Source organism: Symsagittifera roscoffensis, chromosome 2 (genome assembly GCF_963678635.1).
Source record: "Symsagittifera roscoffensis chromosome 2, txSymRosc1.1, whole genome shotgun sequence".
NCBI classification, from domain to species: domain Eukaryota; kingdom Metazoa; phylum Xenacoelomorpha; order Acoela; family Convolutidae; genus Symsagittifera; species Symsagittifera roscoffensis.
The window spans coordinates 25,893,649-25,908,648 of NC_087063.1; the positions used below are offsets into that span (position 1 = coordinate 25,893,649).

Here is a 15,000-nt window from a genome sequence, read left to right on the forward strand (position 1 = left end):
TAACTCAATAAAAAGTTCAAGCACATGCTTAGATAAAAAAATTTTGTGTAAGTACACGTTTGTGTCTACTTCCGAAAAAGACACTAGGGCATATAATCTTCTTGATGTAGTTTGTTAAACTGCCAAGGAGAGTGAGGTCGACCAAAAATTCTATGAGTCGATCTAGTGCCAGCACTAAAATACCGGGGTTCTTATGTTGCCTATCCGTGGCCTTAGCTACCAAAAATATGTGTTTTCCTGGTATCAGGGGTCAGCAAAAGGGAGTAGCAATAGGAGGCAGTGATATCATCGAAGCTACACCAGGCTTCTTTTTCCGAAAAACTCTGTATTTTTATCCTCTTTTCTAAAGTCGGCAGCTTTTGTTGTTTTGAAACTTACATACGCGATTATCGTGATTGCGCTCGTGCGTTCGATGAGTATACAGTCACTGTCAGTCACAACGATGTAGTTCATGAATTGATTTGAGAGGTCAAAATACGATTCGAAAAACCGTCCGAAAACCGGCTTCTTAGGGTTGTCTCCCTCCGTCTCTAGTTCTCCCGCCTCATTTTTTAATCAGTAGATTTTTGTTCAGGACAAAATGTTCATCGACGTCTCCATTGATTGACAAGGAACGAGCAGATTGAGGTTATATCGGGAACGCATTATTGTCCATCTGGAGCAACCCAGTTGGATTCAATACTGACAAATCTGATGTATCTGATGCTGGATTAATCGACGTCCTGAGTTGTCAGGACTGTCTCCTTTGAATATGCAGAAGATCATGGAGCCATTCGAGAACTCGCAGGTTTGTTATTTCTTGGCAGATGCGAGTGCTTCTTTCGGGTTCGAACTCCACCTCTGATTCTGACCAATCAGAAGCGGTCTGTCTATCTACCATCGATCAAGTCGATGTCATGTGAGACTTTTATCTCATCCAGCTCAGCTACTGCGTTCATCGCATCTCCTAGTTCAATTTTGTCCGCCACAAAATCTTCACCGTACCGGTTTTCAATTTTGTATCTCACCCCCTTTTGCGTTGTCGGATCTCAATATCAAAGAGAAACTTAGGTCTTACTCTTTTGTCGATTTCAGTCTGCTCCGGGTCGTTCCAGTCTGCCTCAGCATAAGGAAAGATTTCATCAGCTTTTTGTTCAGATAACTCCAGATCTAGTGGCAGGCCACATTCATTTGCCAATTCCTTTTCATCCTTCTCATTGAAAGTATCCCTTTCATTTAATTCACCAGCGGGGTCCATCATCAAGTAGTCCTCCTGGTTCATGTCTGCTGGGATGCACCAATCCTCCGACGAAGCTTTGTGTGGCTTGATATTTTCATAATGAGCAGCGTGTCCGGTGCTCAATCGATAGAAGCGGCAACCTTGCACCATTTCTTCAGCAGCTTGGTACCCTTCGGGGGAATCACCTCGTGGAAGACCTAAACGTAGTCTCTGACTGATTGTGCATGTGCGCAAGCGGGGCTTTCATCAAATCTTTCGTTTTGCTTAACTTGTGCCTGCTCCGTATTTCGCCGCGAAGATCATTCAGTTCATGTTTTTTTTTATTGCTTCACGTATGCATGTTTGCAGCGCTGTCTTTTTCTCCCTCGTATTCGGGATAAAACAACGTTAACGGAAGATCTTTTTTATTGAAATTTTGTGTGGGTTGATCCTTGTAGTGGAATTCTCTGTGCTGTTGTACGCGACGGTCACCTGTGGTAGATGCTTGTCCCAGTCGTCCGTATATCGTGAGCAATAAACTCTCAGCATGCAGACTAGGGAGCAATTTTGTCTTTCGACCAGGCCATTCTTATGCGGGCGGTAAGTGGTCGAGTGGGCACATGCAACTTGGAATTTATTGGAATTCAGACATATATGGAATAATCACACGTTTCTTCCGCTGATATTGCGATGCAGGTTACTGCTTCTGCGTTTTTAGTGAAATGATCGATCATGACGAGCTCTTGATTATAGACTTGGTCATCATGCAGATTTTGTGATGATCTATTTGCACTACTTCGTTTAACCTTGTTGACTCTATCGACTGCAGAGTAAATTTTAACTTTCATGGATCCTCCGCTTGTTCAACAAGCAGAGATCCAGTTTCAACAAGCTTTTTTCTGCTGGTAGATTATTCTCTTGAAATTGCGGACTGACTATTTACTGATGTTCACCTGTAACATGTTCTCAGCACGATCGTTTGGCATCGAGTGTGCTAATTGGTTTTTGACCGGCAGTCCTGTTCGACAACCCGGCTCCGGTTCACTATCGGTCGGACATCTGTCTTCTCTGATGCAGTCAATCTTCGCAATCTTCGCTGGTGCTTTGTTCAGCATCGATATGTTATTGTTGCCCGCTCGGGAAAATTCTCGTTTTACCAGATTGAAGCGCATCAACAAGTCCAAAAGAAATGGGTTCAGGGTCTCTTGGTATGGAAAATCCTGATTTATTAAGCCATTTGGTTAGTCCGCATCTTTGAGTTTGTCATAAATGTCCTTATCCAAAAAGAAGAAGCGTCCTTCATTTCTGCCTAGTTAGCCTGTTTTTCTTCCGGTCGCTCTGAAAACCCTGTTTTTTTTTGTAAAGTTGCCTGCATTTTAGTGTGAGTCGCAAGTCCGTTGCTAATTGATCATGTGATAGCGATCGAGACGTAAAATCCAACGACCAATTGAACTGTAATCCATCGAGTATGTTTTCAGCTAAGCACGAACTCGATTTTCAACGCAGAGACTTCGTGATCAGAACGTCGTCAACATTGCACCTTATCAGTTTTCGATACTTCTTTGTTGCTTTTGTAAGTGCCTGAGTCATTAATCGTTGAAAAATGGCTGACGCACTACACAGTCAAAAAGGCAACAGCTTCCACTGGAACAGTCCCAGAACGTACACAAAGCCTGTTTTCTCTCGGTCCTGCTTCCTGAACGTTATCTGCCAGAACGTAGAGCCAAAACCCAACGTCATGAAGAACTTTGCGTCTCCCACTTTCGAGAGGCTTTCATTAATGTGCGGTATCGGATATGCATCTCTGATTGTTACAGCGTTCAACTAGTAAAAACCAAATCAAAATCTAAGTTGTACCCTTTTTTTCTCAGCCAAGACCACGCTACAACCCGACGGGGTCTTAGATGGCTCATTCTTATCAAATCCCGCCAATTTTTCAACTGTTCGTTCGCTGTGAGGTACTGAGACATCTCTTGTTCTAAGGTATTGTAACAACTAATGTCGTTCTTGTGTTTCGGAACAATTTCTGCACTCCGATTTAACACGTCCCTAAAGGAATCCAGCTTTTTGTCCAAAATTTTACAATTAAGGTGAACTCATTCGGGTTAGAATGCTTTGTTTGCTGCAAAATATGCGTCAGAGGGCGTCTCAGAAAAATTCGAACAGCTAGACAGCACATCATCAGTCTCTGATTTTATCGAAAAACCTTTCTTAAATTCAATTCATTCACTTTTCAATATACACTCTTTGTTAGCATGTTATATACATTCAGTCAGTTTAAATTACGTCAAGTTCTTCATATTCTAGTACTCGGCGTTCAGAGGCAACTCATTATTAAGCTTCATACACGCTTTTTGTTACTGGTGTTTCCTGGGTGTTCAACAACACACTCAAACACAGTTCGTTTTGAGTGAGTGAAAAATTTCTTCCTGAAAAAAGCTGATTTCTCACTTTTTGGTCGGAGAACTAGATACACCTGTCTATTAATGCTAAGTTCATATGAAATTTTTATCCTTAACTTGCTAAAACAGCTTGATTTGGTTTTTGTCTAACTTTTCGGTTTAGGAAAAATTCGCCTCAATTATCAAGGTTTTTTTGACTGGTTTCTTCTCTAGAGGTCATTAAATGGTATTACTCAAACAATGAGGTCAATCGTAACAAAAAATTTGCGCACGAAATCGCGCTCCAAAATGAAATGGTCGGACTCGTCCAGTTTCTCGACGACTAGGGACCTCATTTAGATATGCCTTCCATCAAGTTGCAGCGAGATGATCGGTGTCCTTCTAGCCACATAAAAAGCCCCTTGGTTGACAACAGCTAGTCGGATGTTAGTCGGTATCAATCAGACCTGTCATAGCCTATGTCGCTCCAAATGCTGATGAGCGTGACACTTACAGCCGCGCCGTTGCCAACAGGCGTTTGACTGAGAGCTGTTTGCCTTGCATGTCCAGCACATCTGCTGCCAGATTGGCCTCAACCAATCTGGACTGCGTCTTACTTGAGCATAGCGTTATGCCACATCCGTCGAACCTTCAGTTGTTTTTGTCCAAAGTAGATTTCACCCACTTGACTTTTCGTTTTTGGGCCTTGGTGTAGATATTGATGCCATCCACATTCATCAAGATTGGGTAAGGGTCATAGACATCCATTTATTGTCGATCTTTCCTAATTAGCCTTGGTGGACCTGTTGTGAGCAACGACCTCACCTCTCTGGAAACGTCTTCACCGCATGGAACACGGGCCTCATCGCACAGATTTCCAGATGAACCGAGGTGATCTTTGAAGGTTCACCAACTTTTTATTTACTTATTTTTAGTTTCAGGCTCTATGACACTTCCTTTTCTTTTATTTCCGCAGTCTTATCTAGGGTATCAGTTCTGTGTAATCTAGTTCTGACCTCGCCCATTGCCCACTTTCTTTGGTTGCCAGATCTTATTGAACCTTTTACAAAGCCTTCTAAGCCGCCAGGCCATAAAACATTTTGAGCTAGTTTAAGACGACTGCTTGACTCTGCTTCATTCCGTAGACACGCTCGACTGGATTTCACTCGCGATAACGCTTCTTCGTACCAACTCGTTTTTCACAGATACTACCGCGTACAAAACTGGGTTCAGTCTGACTTAAAGTGCCCCTCAAATTTACGGAAGAAACCTCGCAGGCCTTACTTCAAGATGAGACCGTGCTCAATGATGAGTCCTCTCACATAGTCCTCATCAGTAGCGTAAGTCATCTGGCGTAGGTACACAATCCGCTCATTAGTGAACTAAGTGACCAGCATAGTCTTCAGCTCCTCGCTTCACACCCGTCCATGAACTTCGATGCAATAGTCAGACTCCTATCTCAAAGTTTTTTGTCAGTATTATTTATGGTTCCCAGTAGTTCGAGGTCGTCCATAAACATGTCGATGAACTCGTCGTCTCTTTGGCGCCTTTTCTCGAACTCCACCATTGCCTGATGTCCAGATGTCTATGTACTCCGGAGCACAATTGATCCTGTGAAATCTCAAAAACCTTCTGAGTCCTGTCACATTCAATCGCCTTCTTCGCTTTGACACAATTTATCCCCGTGGCCTCTAGATCAATTGTCAGCTTGCTGCACTCTTGTTTCTTCGATATATTTTCCTCTTCGAAGTTGAGCTTCATCACTTCTAAATAGGTGTCATGGCAGCCGTCCGACTCGTTCGTACATGTTTTTGGCTTTTTAGCGTTCACCGTGATCGGTCTCCATTTTCATTGGACTTCGAATATATATCAATAGTCAATTAGTTCCCAAAACTTAAGGAGTGCAATTTCGCTTAGGACGTAAAACCGGCATGAGAGTAGGTAAAAATTGATACTCTTCTCAAGTGATGTTTTGAACCTAATGCACCCACTGAGGTCTTCTTCGATGTATTCCCGGATTGCCCGAGCTGTCCAACTAATTAGCTCAAGGCAACCACCCAACCAAAATAACAATCGTAAAAATGTTCGGGCTCTTTGATAAGCCCGATCTAGAAACCAAAGTTGATCCCGAATTTTCAAAACAAATAGTCTTTGAATCATAAAAACACATGTTCCTAAAGCAGTTAACTATCTTTTCTTATTCTCAAAGGTTTTGGGTATACCTAAGTTACTTCGGAGGGTTCCTTTAGATTTCAATAAGAAGGGTTGTTAGGGGTTTAAATTTTTCGAGTCTTTTTTGGAGGGTACCTAAGACACTTAAGTTACTTTGGAGTGTTCCTCAATTTTTTGCCAGAGAGAGTTATTAGGGGGCATATTTCACTCCGGATGGGGTTTCGTGAGATTGCCTTAAATTTCAAAAACTTAAACCTTTTGCCTCAAGAGGTTTGGTGGGTTTCAAAACGACTTGAAGCAAGTTTACTTTTTTTCGGAGGGTTCCATTCAACTGCTTCGCAAGGTTTACTAAAAATTTTTTAACAAGGATGGTTGTTAAGGGGCTTAAATCACTCCGGTGGGTTGCTTCGGAGGGTTATCGGTCAAGGTTCCACAAAAATAGGTGTTTTTGACAAGCAAAAGCGTCCAATTACGATATAATTTGCTGCAAACAAGGTTAGTTAAAACGGTCAAGGCTCCTTGTCAGCTAAAATTAAAATTTGGTGAAAAATTTTCCCAATCGGTTGGTGCCTCAAACTTGGACCCTCTAAACTGACAAACTTTAAAAACTGTTTTCCGATCCTATTAACCTAAAAACGGCTATGAATTTTTAAAAAATCAACAAAAACGTCGATATATGCTATCTCAGTTTATCTGATCAGTAGTCTCTGAGAATTAAACAGAAACGATTTTGCTAAAGTGGGCGTCTTTTCCTACCTATATAAGTTTTCAGTAATTTGTTTAAGTAATTCTTGTTGAAAGCGCTTTAAAAACTTGCAACTAGCGCAGTATTCCTCTACGGTATCATAATAAATCAAAAAAATGGATCAAAACTGGTTGTGAAACAAAAATCTGGTCAAAAAATCTCCAAGTTGTTTACTTTCCTAAATTAACCTCCCAATCGTTGTCTATAGATTATGTTAGTAAGCTTGTTGTTCAAAATTTTTTATCGCTTTATTTAAAAAACTTAAGCTTCGATTTGAAGACATCTTGACGAAGCTTCAAAAAATCACAAAAAAATTTGATCAAAAAAAGTACTTTCTCAACTTTTGATAACTCTTTTTCCGCGCGTTTCTCTTATTAGGGAGGTTGAACTTAGCTGTAGTTCAATGAGCAGACGCTTTTTCCGTTTGAAAAAGCTCGGCGATCTTACTATTACTAGTCGTTAATTAATTTTTCCATACCTTCTTTACACCAAAATATGCTTATTCAGAACCTTAACTTGAAAGTTCCCAGCCGATGGAGGTACAACTGCATCGGTCCAATTGTGTCCCCCACAACCTTAGTTTAATAAAATAGTACCTATATAGATACCAAACCAAAGGTAACTATATCCATTAGACTATGTTGATGTTGTCCAAGATGATTTTCGCCGTGAATGGTGCACGTCTGTGAGCTTATCGCTCCACCCTCCGGTCACCGGCGTAATAATCATTAACGTGCTTAAAGACTCAAACTCAACTCGAGGGAGGATACCTAACCAAAAATCAAAACGATCCAAACGCAGACCACACTATTTTCGAGTTTTTGATCGAGACTCATTCAAATCAATCTGAAACTACAACAAATAGAAAATCGAATCACATCTTGTCCGGAAACAAAATATAAATTTTTTTTTTTTGGATTTTTTTAAATTTTTTTCAGTTTTTGTTCTTTTTGATTTTAAAGTTATTTTTTAAATACTTTTCTCAGTCTGAAACAATAAAAAAACCAAAAAAGATTGAAAATAGGAACAAAAAACATAAAACACAAAAAGGAAAGTGGCTTTGACTTCCAAATTAGGTGGATCAAACCTTCATATTAATTAATATAGTATATCTATACTGTTTTCCAATAAGACCGATCGTCTCGATCAAACCAGCAACGTTTTACAGGTGCCCAAGTGTGGAGCGTTGTAAAGTTTTCGAATAGTTTTCTATATCAGCGGACCACTGGGCGACTTGGCTGGAAGAGATACCCAGCGAAATGAGAAAGTGGACAACAAGGAGGCTTCACCACTGGGAGATTTAACTGAAACAAACAGGTGACCAGCCCAGGGGGAAGGTGTGAACATCCGGCAGGTGACCAGTCAACAAAGCAGAACAGGGCAAACGGAAGAAAGTTGACAGAGGTTCTGTTTGGTCAAACGGGTATCGTTAAAATCCATTTTACATTTTAGGAAATAAGTGTAAAATTGAATAAGCGAATACCCACCGTTTTGAGTAAACGCGTTTACTTGAGCAGAGCTTGGAAACAGGTTCCACGGTTTTCTCTCGAGAGTTTTAGCACCAATCGCGCTTCGGGTAGTTTTCGGCATTAGTGGGGGGCTAAATAAGGGGGGGTAGAAGGGGGCTGGTTAAGATATAGTTTGATGGTTGAAAATTGTAAAAAGGGGGGACAAATTATGGTAACTATACAATCGATATTGTCGATTTAGTTACATTAGTAGACCAGAGTCTCAAACGATTCATCTTTTGTTTCAAAACAAGAGTTGTAACGCGAGGATATCCAAAATTTAAGATCGAATTAAGGTAGGTAACCTGGTGGGATCGGGTGGAGGGATCGGCAATAGAGAGTTTTTGGAACCCGAAAGAAGAATACCCCATAAGACCGTTTTTAGGGGGTAGGAAAAACGCGTGACAATCAGGTACCAGACATTTTTTTTAGAAAGTCGCCTTTGAATTTTGGGTGTACTCACCAGATTTTTTATATTTTTTTATTTTTCTCAGTCAAATTCTTTTATGTTTTTGGATCAATTTTAATTGGCTTTTAAAGAATTGGAAATCATAAGGAACTTGCTAACAAGTCGTACTTTGACATGCGTCGGATTAAAAAAGGGAAAGTGATTTCAGGGTGGTTAGCAGGTTAAATTTTGATTAACAAGATTGGGTTCTGGGGATTTTTTTAACACTAGAGCTCTAGAGGTGATACTGGGATAGTGGATCGGAATTTCCAATAATCGGAACAAGGTATTGGGAAGTCATCAATCAGACGAAGAAACACTTGAGCTACGAGGTTGGAAGAAAGTAATGAAAAAGAATATTTCAGTGAGCATGGTCAATACAAAAGGCGTAAAAGAACATAAGGTCAAGGAGAAAGCTATGGAAGAACCAACTGTGTCAGTTAGAGAAATCGATCTTGAGACACCAGATCAGAGTACTGACGGATTGGAAAGGAAAACCACGGAATCAACACCCATTCCAAATGCAGAAGAACAAGAAAAGAAAACGATAGAGTTCTCACCAATTGACATTGTGGACGATCCAACAAGCAACACGCCGGAAACGATAAAAAAGTATTCTCAAACAAAAGAACGTCGTTCACAGAGAGGATTGCAGCAATGGTCGGGATGAAACCAAAAGAGAAAGAGGACGGAATGCCGACGACAGAGAAATGCAAAACATTTGGAACAGTTTCCGCAACTACAACAAAGGCCAACCAAGACGAACAGCAGGTCATCGATGGAGCAACGGCTAACCAAGAAAAAACAATTTTGCTTGAGCTGGGCGACTTGATGCCAAAATTGGAGCAAATCGACAAGAAACTGAAATACAGCGAGAAGGACCGCCAAGAAATAAAAAGTGAGACACGACACAACTTAAGGCGAAGTGTCCTACGAGGGTTCAGAAAAGTCCTGGGACAGAACGAAGTGTCCCAACACTTGAGCGAAGGATCCTAGGAGGGTTAGGAAAAGGCCTAGGACAGTACGAAGTGTCCCAAAACTTAAGGCGAAGTGTTCAAGGAGGGTTCAGAAAAGCCCTGGGACAGTAACGAAGTGTCCCAACACTCAAGCGAAATCTCCTAGGAGGGTGTAGAGAAGTCCTGGGACAGTATGAAAAGTCCCAACACTTAAGGCGAAGTGTCCTAGGACGGCTCAGAGAAGTCTTGGGACAGTAGCGAATTGTCCCAACACTTGAGTGAAGGGTCCTAGGAGGGTTCGGAAACGGCCTAGTACAGTACGAAGTGTCCCAAAACATAAGGCGAAGTGTCCTAGGAGGGTTCAGAAAAGTCCTGGGACAGTAACGAAGTGTCTCAACACTCGAGCGAAGTCTCCTAGGAGGGTTCAGAGAAGTCCTGGGACAGTACGAAGTGTCCCAACACTTAAGGCGAAGTGTTCTAGGAGGGTTCAGAAAAGTCCTGGGAAAGTATTAAAGCATCCCAAAACTAGAACGAAGATTTAGAAGAAACCTTCGTTCTCAGCATCCCAAAAATAGAAATTGATTTAGATTCAAAACTGTTTTAGACTAAATTCGACTGTTTTTAGCGTTTAATACATTGAAAAAAAATTTATAATTGCAAAAGGAATTTTCAATAGGGACTTGTATATATTAAATTTGTAAAAAAAAAAGAAAATTGTGCATAAAAATCATGAAGCGAAATAGGATATCGATAACTGAAAAAAGACTGACAGGACTAAAGCAAAATCAAACGTCGTCGCAACGGAAAGCAACACTACCAAATCCGAAAGTAATGAAAAAGAATATTTCAGTGAGCATGGTCAATACAAAAGGCGTAAAAGAACATAAGGTCAAGGAGAAAGCTATGGAAGAACCAAGTGTGTCAGTTAGAGAAATCGATCTTGAGACACCAGATCAGAGTACTGACGGATTGGAAAGGAAAACCACGGAATCAACACCCATTCCAAATGCAGAAGAACAAGAAAAGAAAACGATAGAGTTCTCACCAATTGACATTGTGGACGATCCAACAAGCAACACGCCGGAAACGATAAAAAACTATTCTCAAACAAAAGAACGTCGTTCACAGAGAGGATTGCAGCAATGGTCGGGATGAAACCAAAAGAGAAAGAGGACGGAATGCCGACGACAGAGAAATGCAAAACATTTGGAACAGTTTCCGCAACTACAACAAAGGCCAACCAAGACGAACAGCAGGTCATCGATGGAGCAACGGCTAACCAAGAAAAAACAATTTTGCTTGAGCTGGGCGACTTGATGCCAAAATTGGAGCAAATCGACAAGAAACTGAAATACAGCGAGAAGGACCGCCAAGAAATAAAAAGTGAGACACGACACAACTTAAGGCGAAGTGTCCTACGAGGGTTCAGAAAAGTCCTGGGACAGAACGAAGTGTCCCAACACTTGAGCGAAGGGTCCTAGGAGGGTTAGGAAAAGGCCTAGGACAGTACGAAGTGTCCCAAAACTTAAGGCGAAGTGTTCAAGGAGGGTTCAGAAAAGCCCTGGGACAGTAACGAAGTGTCCCAACACTCAAGCGAAATCTCCTAGGAGGGTGTAGAGAAGTCCTGGGACACTACCATGTGTCCCAACACTTAAGGCGAAGTGTCCTAGGAGTGTTCAGAAAAATCCTGGGAAATTATTAAAGCATCCCAAAACTAGAACGAAGATTTAGATGAAACCTTCGTTCTCAGCATCCCAAAAGTAGAAATTGATTTAGATTCAAAACTGTTTTAGACTGAAATCGACTGTTTTTAGCTTTTAAGGCATTAAAAAAATATATAATTGCAATTGGAATTTACAATAGGGACTTGTAAATAATAAATTTGTAAATAAAAAAAATTGTACATAAAAATCATGAAGCGAAATAGGGTATCGATAACTGAAAAAAGAGTAGCAGGAATAAAGAAAAATCAAACCTCGTCGCAACGGAAAGCAACACTACCAAATCCGAAAAAGATGAGAAAGAATATTTCAGTGAACATGGTCAATACAAAAGACGTAAAAGAACATAAGGTCAAGGAGAAAGCTATGGAAGAACCAACTGTGTCAGTTAGAGAAATCGATCTTGAGAGTGTTGACGGGGGTGGAAAGGAAAACCACGGAATCAACACCCATTCCAAATGCAGAAGAACAAGAAAAGAAAACGATAGAGTTCTCACCAATTGACATTGTGGACGATCCAACAAGCAACACGCCGGAAACGATAAAAAAAACTATTCTCAAACAAAAGAACGTCGTTCACAGAGAGGATTGCAGCGATGGTCGGGATGAAACCGAAAGAGAAAGAGGACGTAATGCCGACGACAGAGAAATGCAAAACATTTGGAACAGTTTCCGCAACTACAACGAAGGCCAACCAAGACGAAGAGCAGGTCATCGATGGAGCAACGGCTAACCAAGAAAAAACAATTTCGCTTGAGCTGGGCGACTCGATGGCAAAGTTGGAGCAAATCGAGAAGAAACTGAAATACAGCGAGAAGGACCGCCAAGAAATAAAAAGCGAGACACGACACAACTTAAGGCGAAGTGTCCTAGGAGGGTTCAGAAACCTCCTGGGACAGAACGAAGTGTCCCAACACTTGAGCGAAGGGTCCTAGGAGGGTTCGGAAAAGGCCTAGGACAGTACGAAGTGTCCCAAAACTTAAAGCGAAGTGTTCAAGGAGGGTTCAGAAAAGCCCTGGGACAGTAACGAAGTGTCCCTACACTCAAGCGAAATCTCCTAGGAGGGTGTAGAGAAGCCCTGGGACACTACCATGTGTCCCAACACTTAAGGCGAAGTGTCCTAGGAGTGTTCAGAAAAATCCTGGGAAAGTATTAAAGCATCCCAAAACTAGAACGAAGATTTAGATGAAACCTTCGTTCTCAGCATCCCAAAAGTAGAAATTGATTTAGATTCAAAACTGTTTTAGACTGAATTCGACTGTTTTTAGCTTTTAATGCATTTAAAAAAATTATAATTGCAATTGGAATTTACAATAGGGACTTGTAAATAACAAATTTGTAAATAAAAAAAATTGTACATAAAAATCATGAAGCGAAATAGAGTATCGATAACTGAAACAACAGTAGCAGGAATAAAGCAAAATCAAACCTCGTCGCAACGGAAAGCAACACTACCAAATCCGAAAAAGATGAGAAAGAATATTTCAGTGAACATGGTCTATACAAAAGGCGTAAAAGAACATAAGGTCAAGGAGAAAGCTATGGAAGAACCAACTGTGTCAGTCAGAGAAATCGATCTTGAGACACCAGATCAGAGTACTGACGGATTGGAAAGGAAAACCACGAAACCAACACCAATGTCAAATGCAGAAGAACAAGAAAATAAAACGATAGAGTTCTCACCAATTGACATTGTGGACGATCCAACAAGCAACACGCCGGAAATGATAAAAGACGATTCTCAAACAAAAAGAACGTCGTTCACAGAGACGATTGCAGCGATGGTCGGGATGAAACCAAAAGAGAAAGAGGATGTAACGCCGACGACAGAGAAATTCAAAACTTTTGGAACAATTTCCGCAACTACAACAGAGGCCAACCAAGACGAAGAGCAGGTCACACATGGAGCAACGGCTTACCAAGAAAAAACAATTTCGCTTGAGCTGGGCGACTTGATGGAAAAATTGGAGCAAATCGACAAGAAACTGAAATACAGCGAGGAGGACCGCCAAGATCTAAAAAAGGAGATACGACACAACGAGAATGAGAACCTAGACAACTGCTTTAACCTGGCAAGGGCGACGGAAGAGAAGCTACAGCAGATGTCAGACAAGGTAGAGGCTACCGACAAAGAGCGAGAGAAGCTTATCAAGAAGGAAATGGAAGAAATGAAGAAACGGTACGACACCGTGAACGAGAAGTTGTGGAATCTAGATACTAGAATGGATGCAATGGGCAAGGAACAAGCTGAAAGTTCTTGTGCCATACAGTCCAAACTGGATGCACTCTTGAGAAACTCATTGGCCCAAGATAAATTATTGGTGGAAAATCCATCCGGAACTAGATTCGTGGAACCACAACGAACGAAACGAGAATCTACACCGTTAGCACGAACTGATAGTACCATGAAAGTGGGAGTCTCAAATACAACAAGGGCAACAGAGGACTCAGGATCAAATACGGGTGTACAACCGGATGCCATGCCATGGGCCAATACCTGGGAAATGATGAACAGGACGCTTGAAGCATTCGCAACAAGGAACACAGACTCAGGTGACAGAGGAAGTGGCAAATTTCGGAAAACTTTCAAAAAACCGAAGGAATTCAAGGACGATTTAGATGGTTGCATTGATACATGGGTTGAGGTAAGAAGACTACATCTAAAACAAGATAACTTGAACGACGAAAGGCAGGCCTGCACGGCAATACTGAGCAACTTAGAAGGCACCGCACTAAAATGCGTGGTAGCAAAGAAGGGGGAGGAGCGTGATACAGCGGACAAGATCTTCGAGATACTGTTGAACCGAATCGGGTCAGGGATGAAGGGTCATCAAGCGATGATGAGATTTGAAAAAAGAAGACAAAGACGAGTCAATCGATCGATTCCTGGATGATCTTGAGAGCTTGAGAAGAAGAAGCGACCCGGAAAATTCGACGAACAGAAGAAACTTAAGCATCGCTTCAAAGTTCATTGATGGGGTGAGAAGCGACGACTTGAGAACGATGCTGGCAACATATTATACACTATCGAAGGATAGTGCACCAACACCAGAAGAGATGAGACAAGAGTCAAGAGAGTAAATGTTATTGAAACCAAAAAAAAGTACTCATACTCAGAAGGCAGGAATATGCAAGGGGGAGCCAGCAACAAAGGTCGCCATGGTACAAGCCTAGAGACGACATGGACAAACGTAGGTCTTGCGCAAACTGCGGATCAGCGGATCATCATGTGGCGGATTGCACGACATACAAGCAGGGCATGATGAGCTTGGGATGCGCACCGGAAGAGGAGGACATGAATCAAATGGAGGAACATGAGTTTTACAGTGGCTTGATCATCCAGATAGGCGCGAGGTGTTTTTTCTGCAATCAAGAAGGCCATCTCAGAATGGACTGTCCTTTGTTTTGGGAGGCAGTGAAGAATCAGAATTAACCGAAAAACAAACTAGCACTGGCGCAGTGCAAAATACTAGGAACAGACAAGCTGAAAACGATTTGAACAATAAATAAGCAGCGAGTGGGTAATTGTCAACAAAGACGGTATAGGCCGTGACACAAAACAAAGATGCCACGGGGGCCGAGAAAGAAAACTCTACAGAGATAAACTACGAGAAGGCAGCAAACCTAAGAAGCTCATCATGTCATGCTCAAGAAACTTGAGCATGATATGCTCAATTCGAATTTTTGAAAACTGCATTTTACCCCAAAATTTAGACTAAACGTTTTTCTCAAGGTCAAGCTTCCAAAAATGATCGTTTGGCACATACTCCCCGGACTCAAAATCGACAGACAACAACAACATCGTCACCAAAACAAAAAAAAACAAAAACAACCACAACAACAACAACAACAACAACAACAAATAGAACAA

At 41.4% G+C, this 15,000-nt stretch overlaps 1 protein-coding gene across 1 annotated transcript in view; it reads left to right on the forward strand.

Moving 5' to 3' along the window:
• The window catches only part of LOC134839764 (bromodomain-containing protein DDB_G0280777-like), a 35,516-nt gene that overhangs the window by 16,895 nt on the left and 3,621 nt on the right, over positions 1-15,000 (forward strand). The window contains 7 exon segments of the mRNA XM_063855386.1: positions 8,709-9,039; positions 9,096-9,350; positions 10,259-10,480; positions 10,537-10,791; positions 11,712-11,966; positions 12,639-13,774; positions 14,996-15,000. The exon segment at positions 14,996-15,000 is cut by the window's right edge and continues 202 nt beyond it. Coding sequence (XP_063711456.1) covers positions 8,709-9,039; positions 9,096-9,350; positions 10,259-10,480; positions 10,537-10,791; positions 11,712-11,966; positions 12,639-13,774; positions 14,996-15,000 — 2,459 coding nt within the window.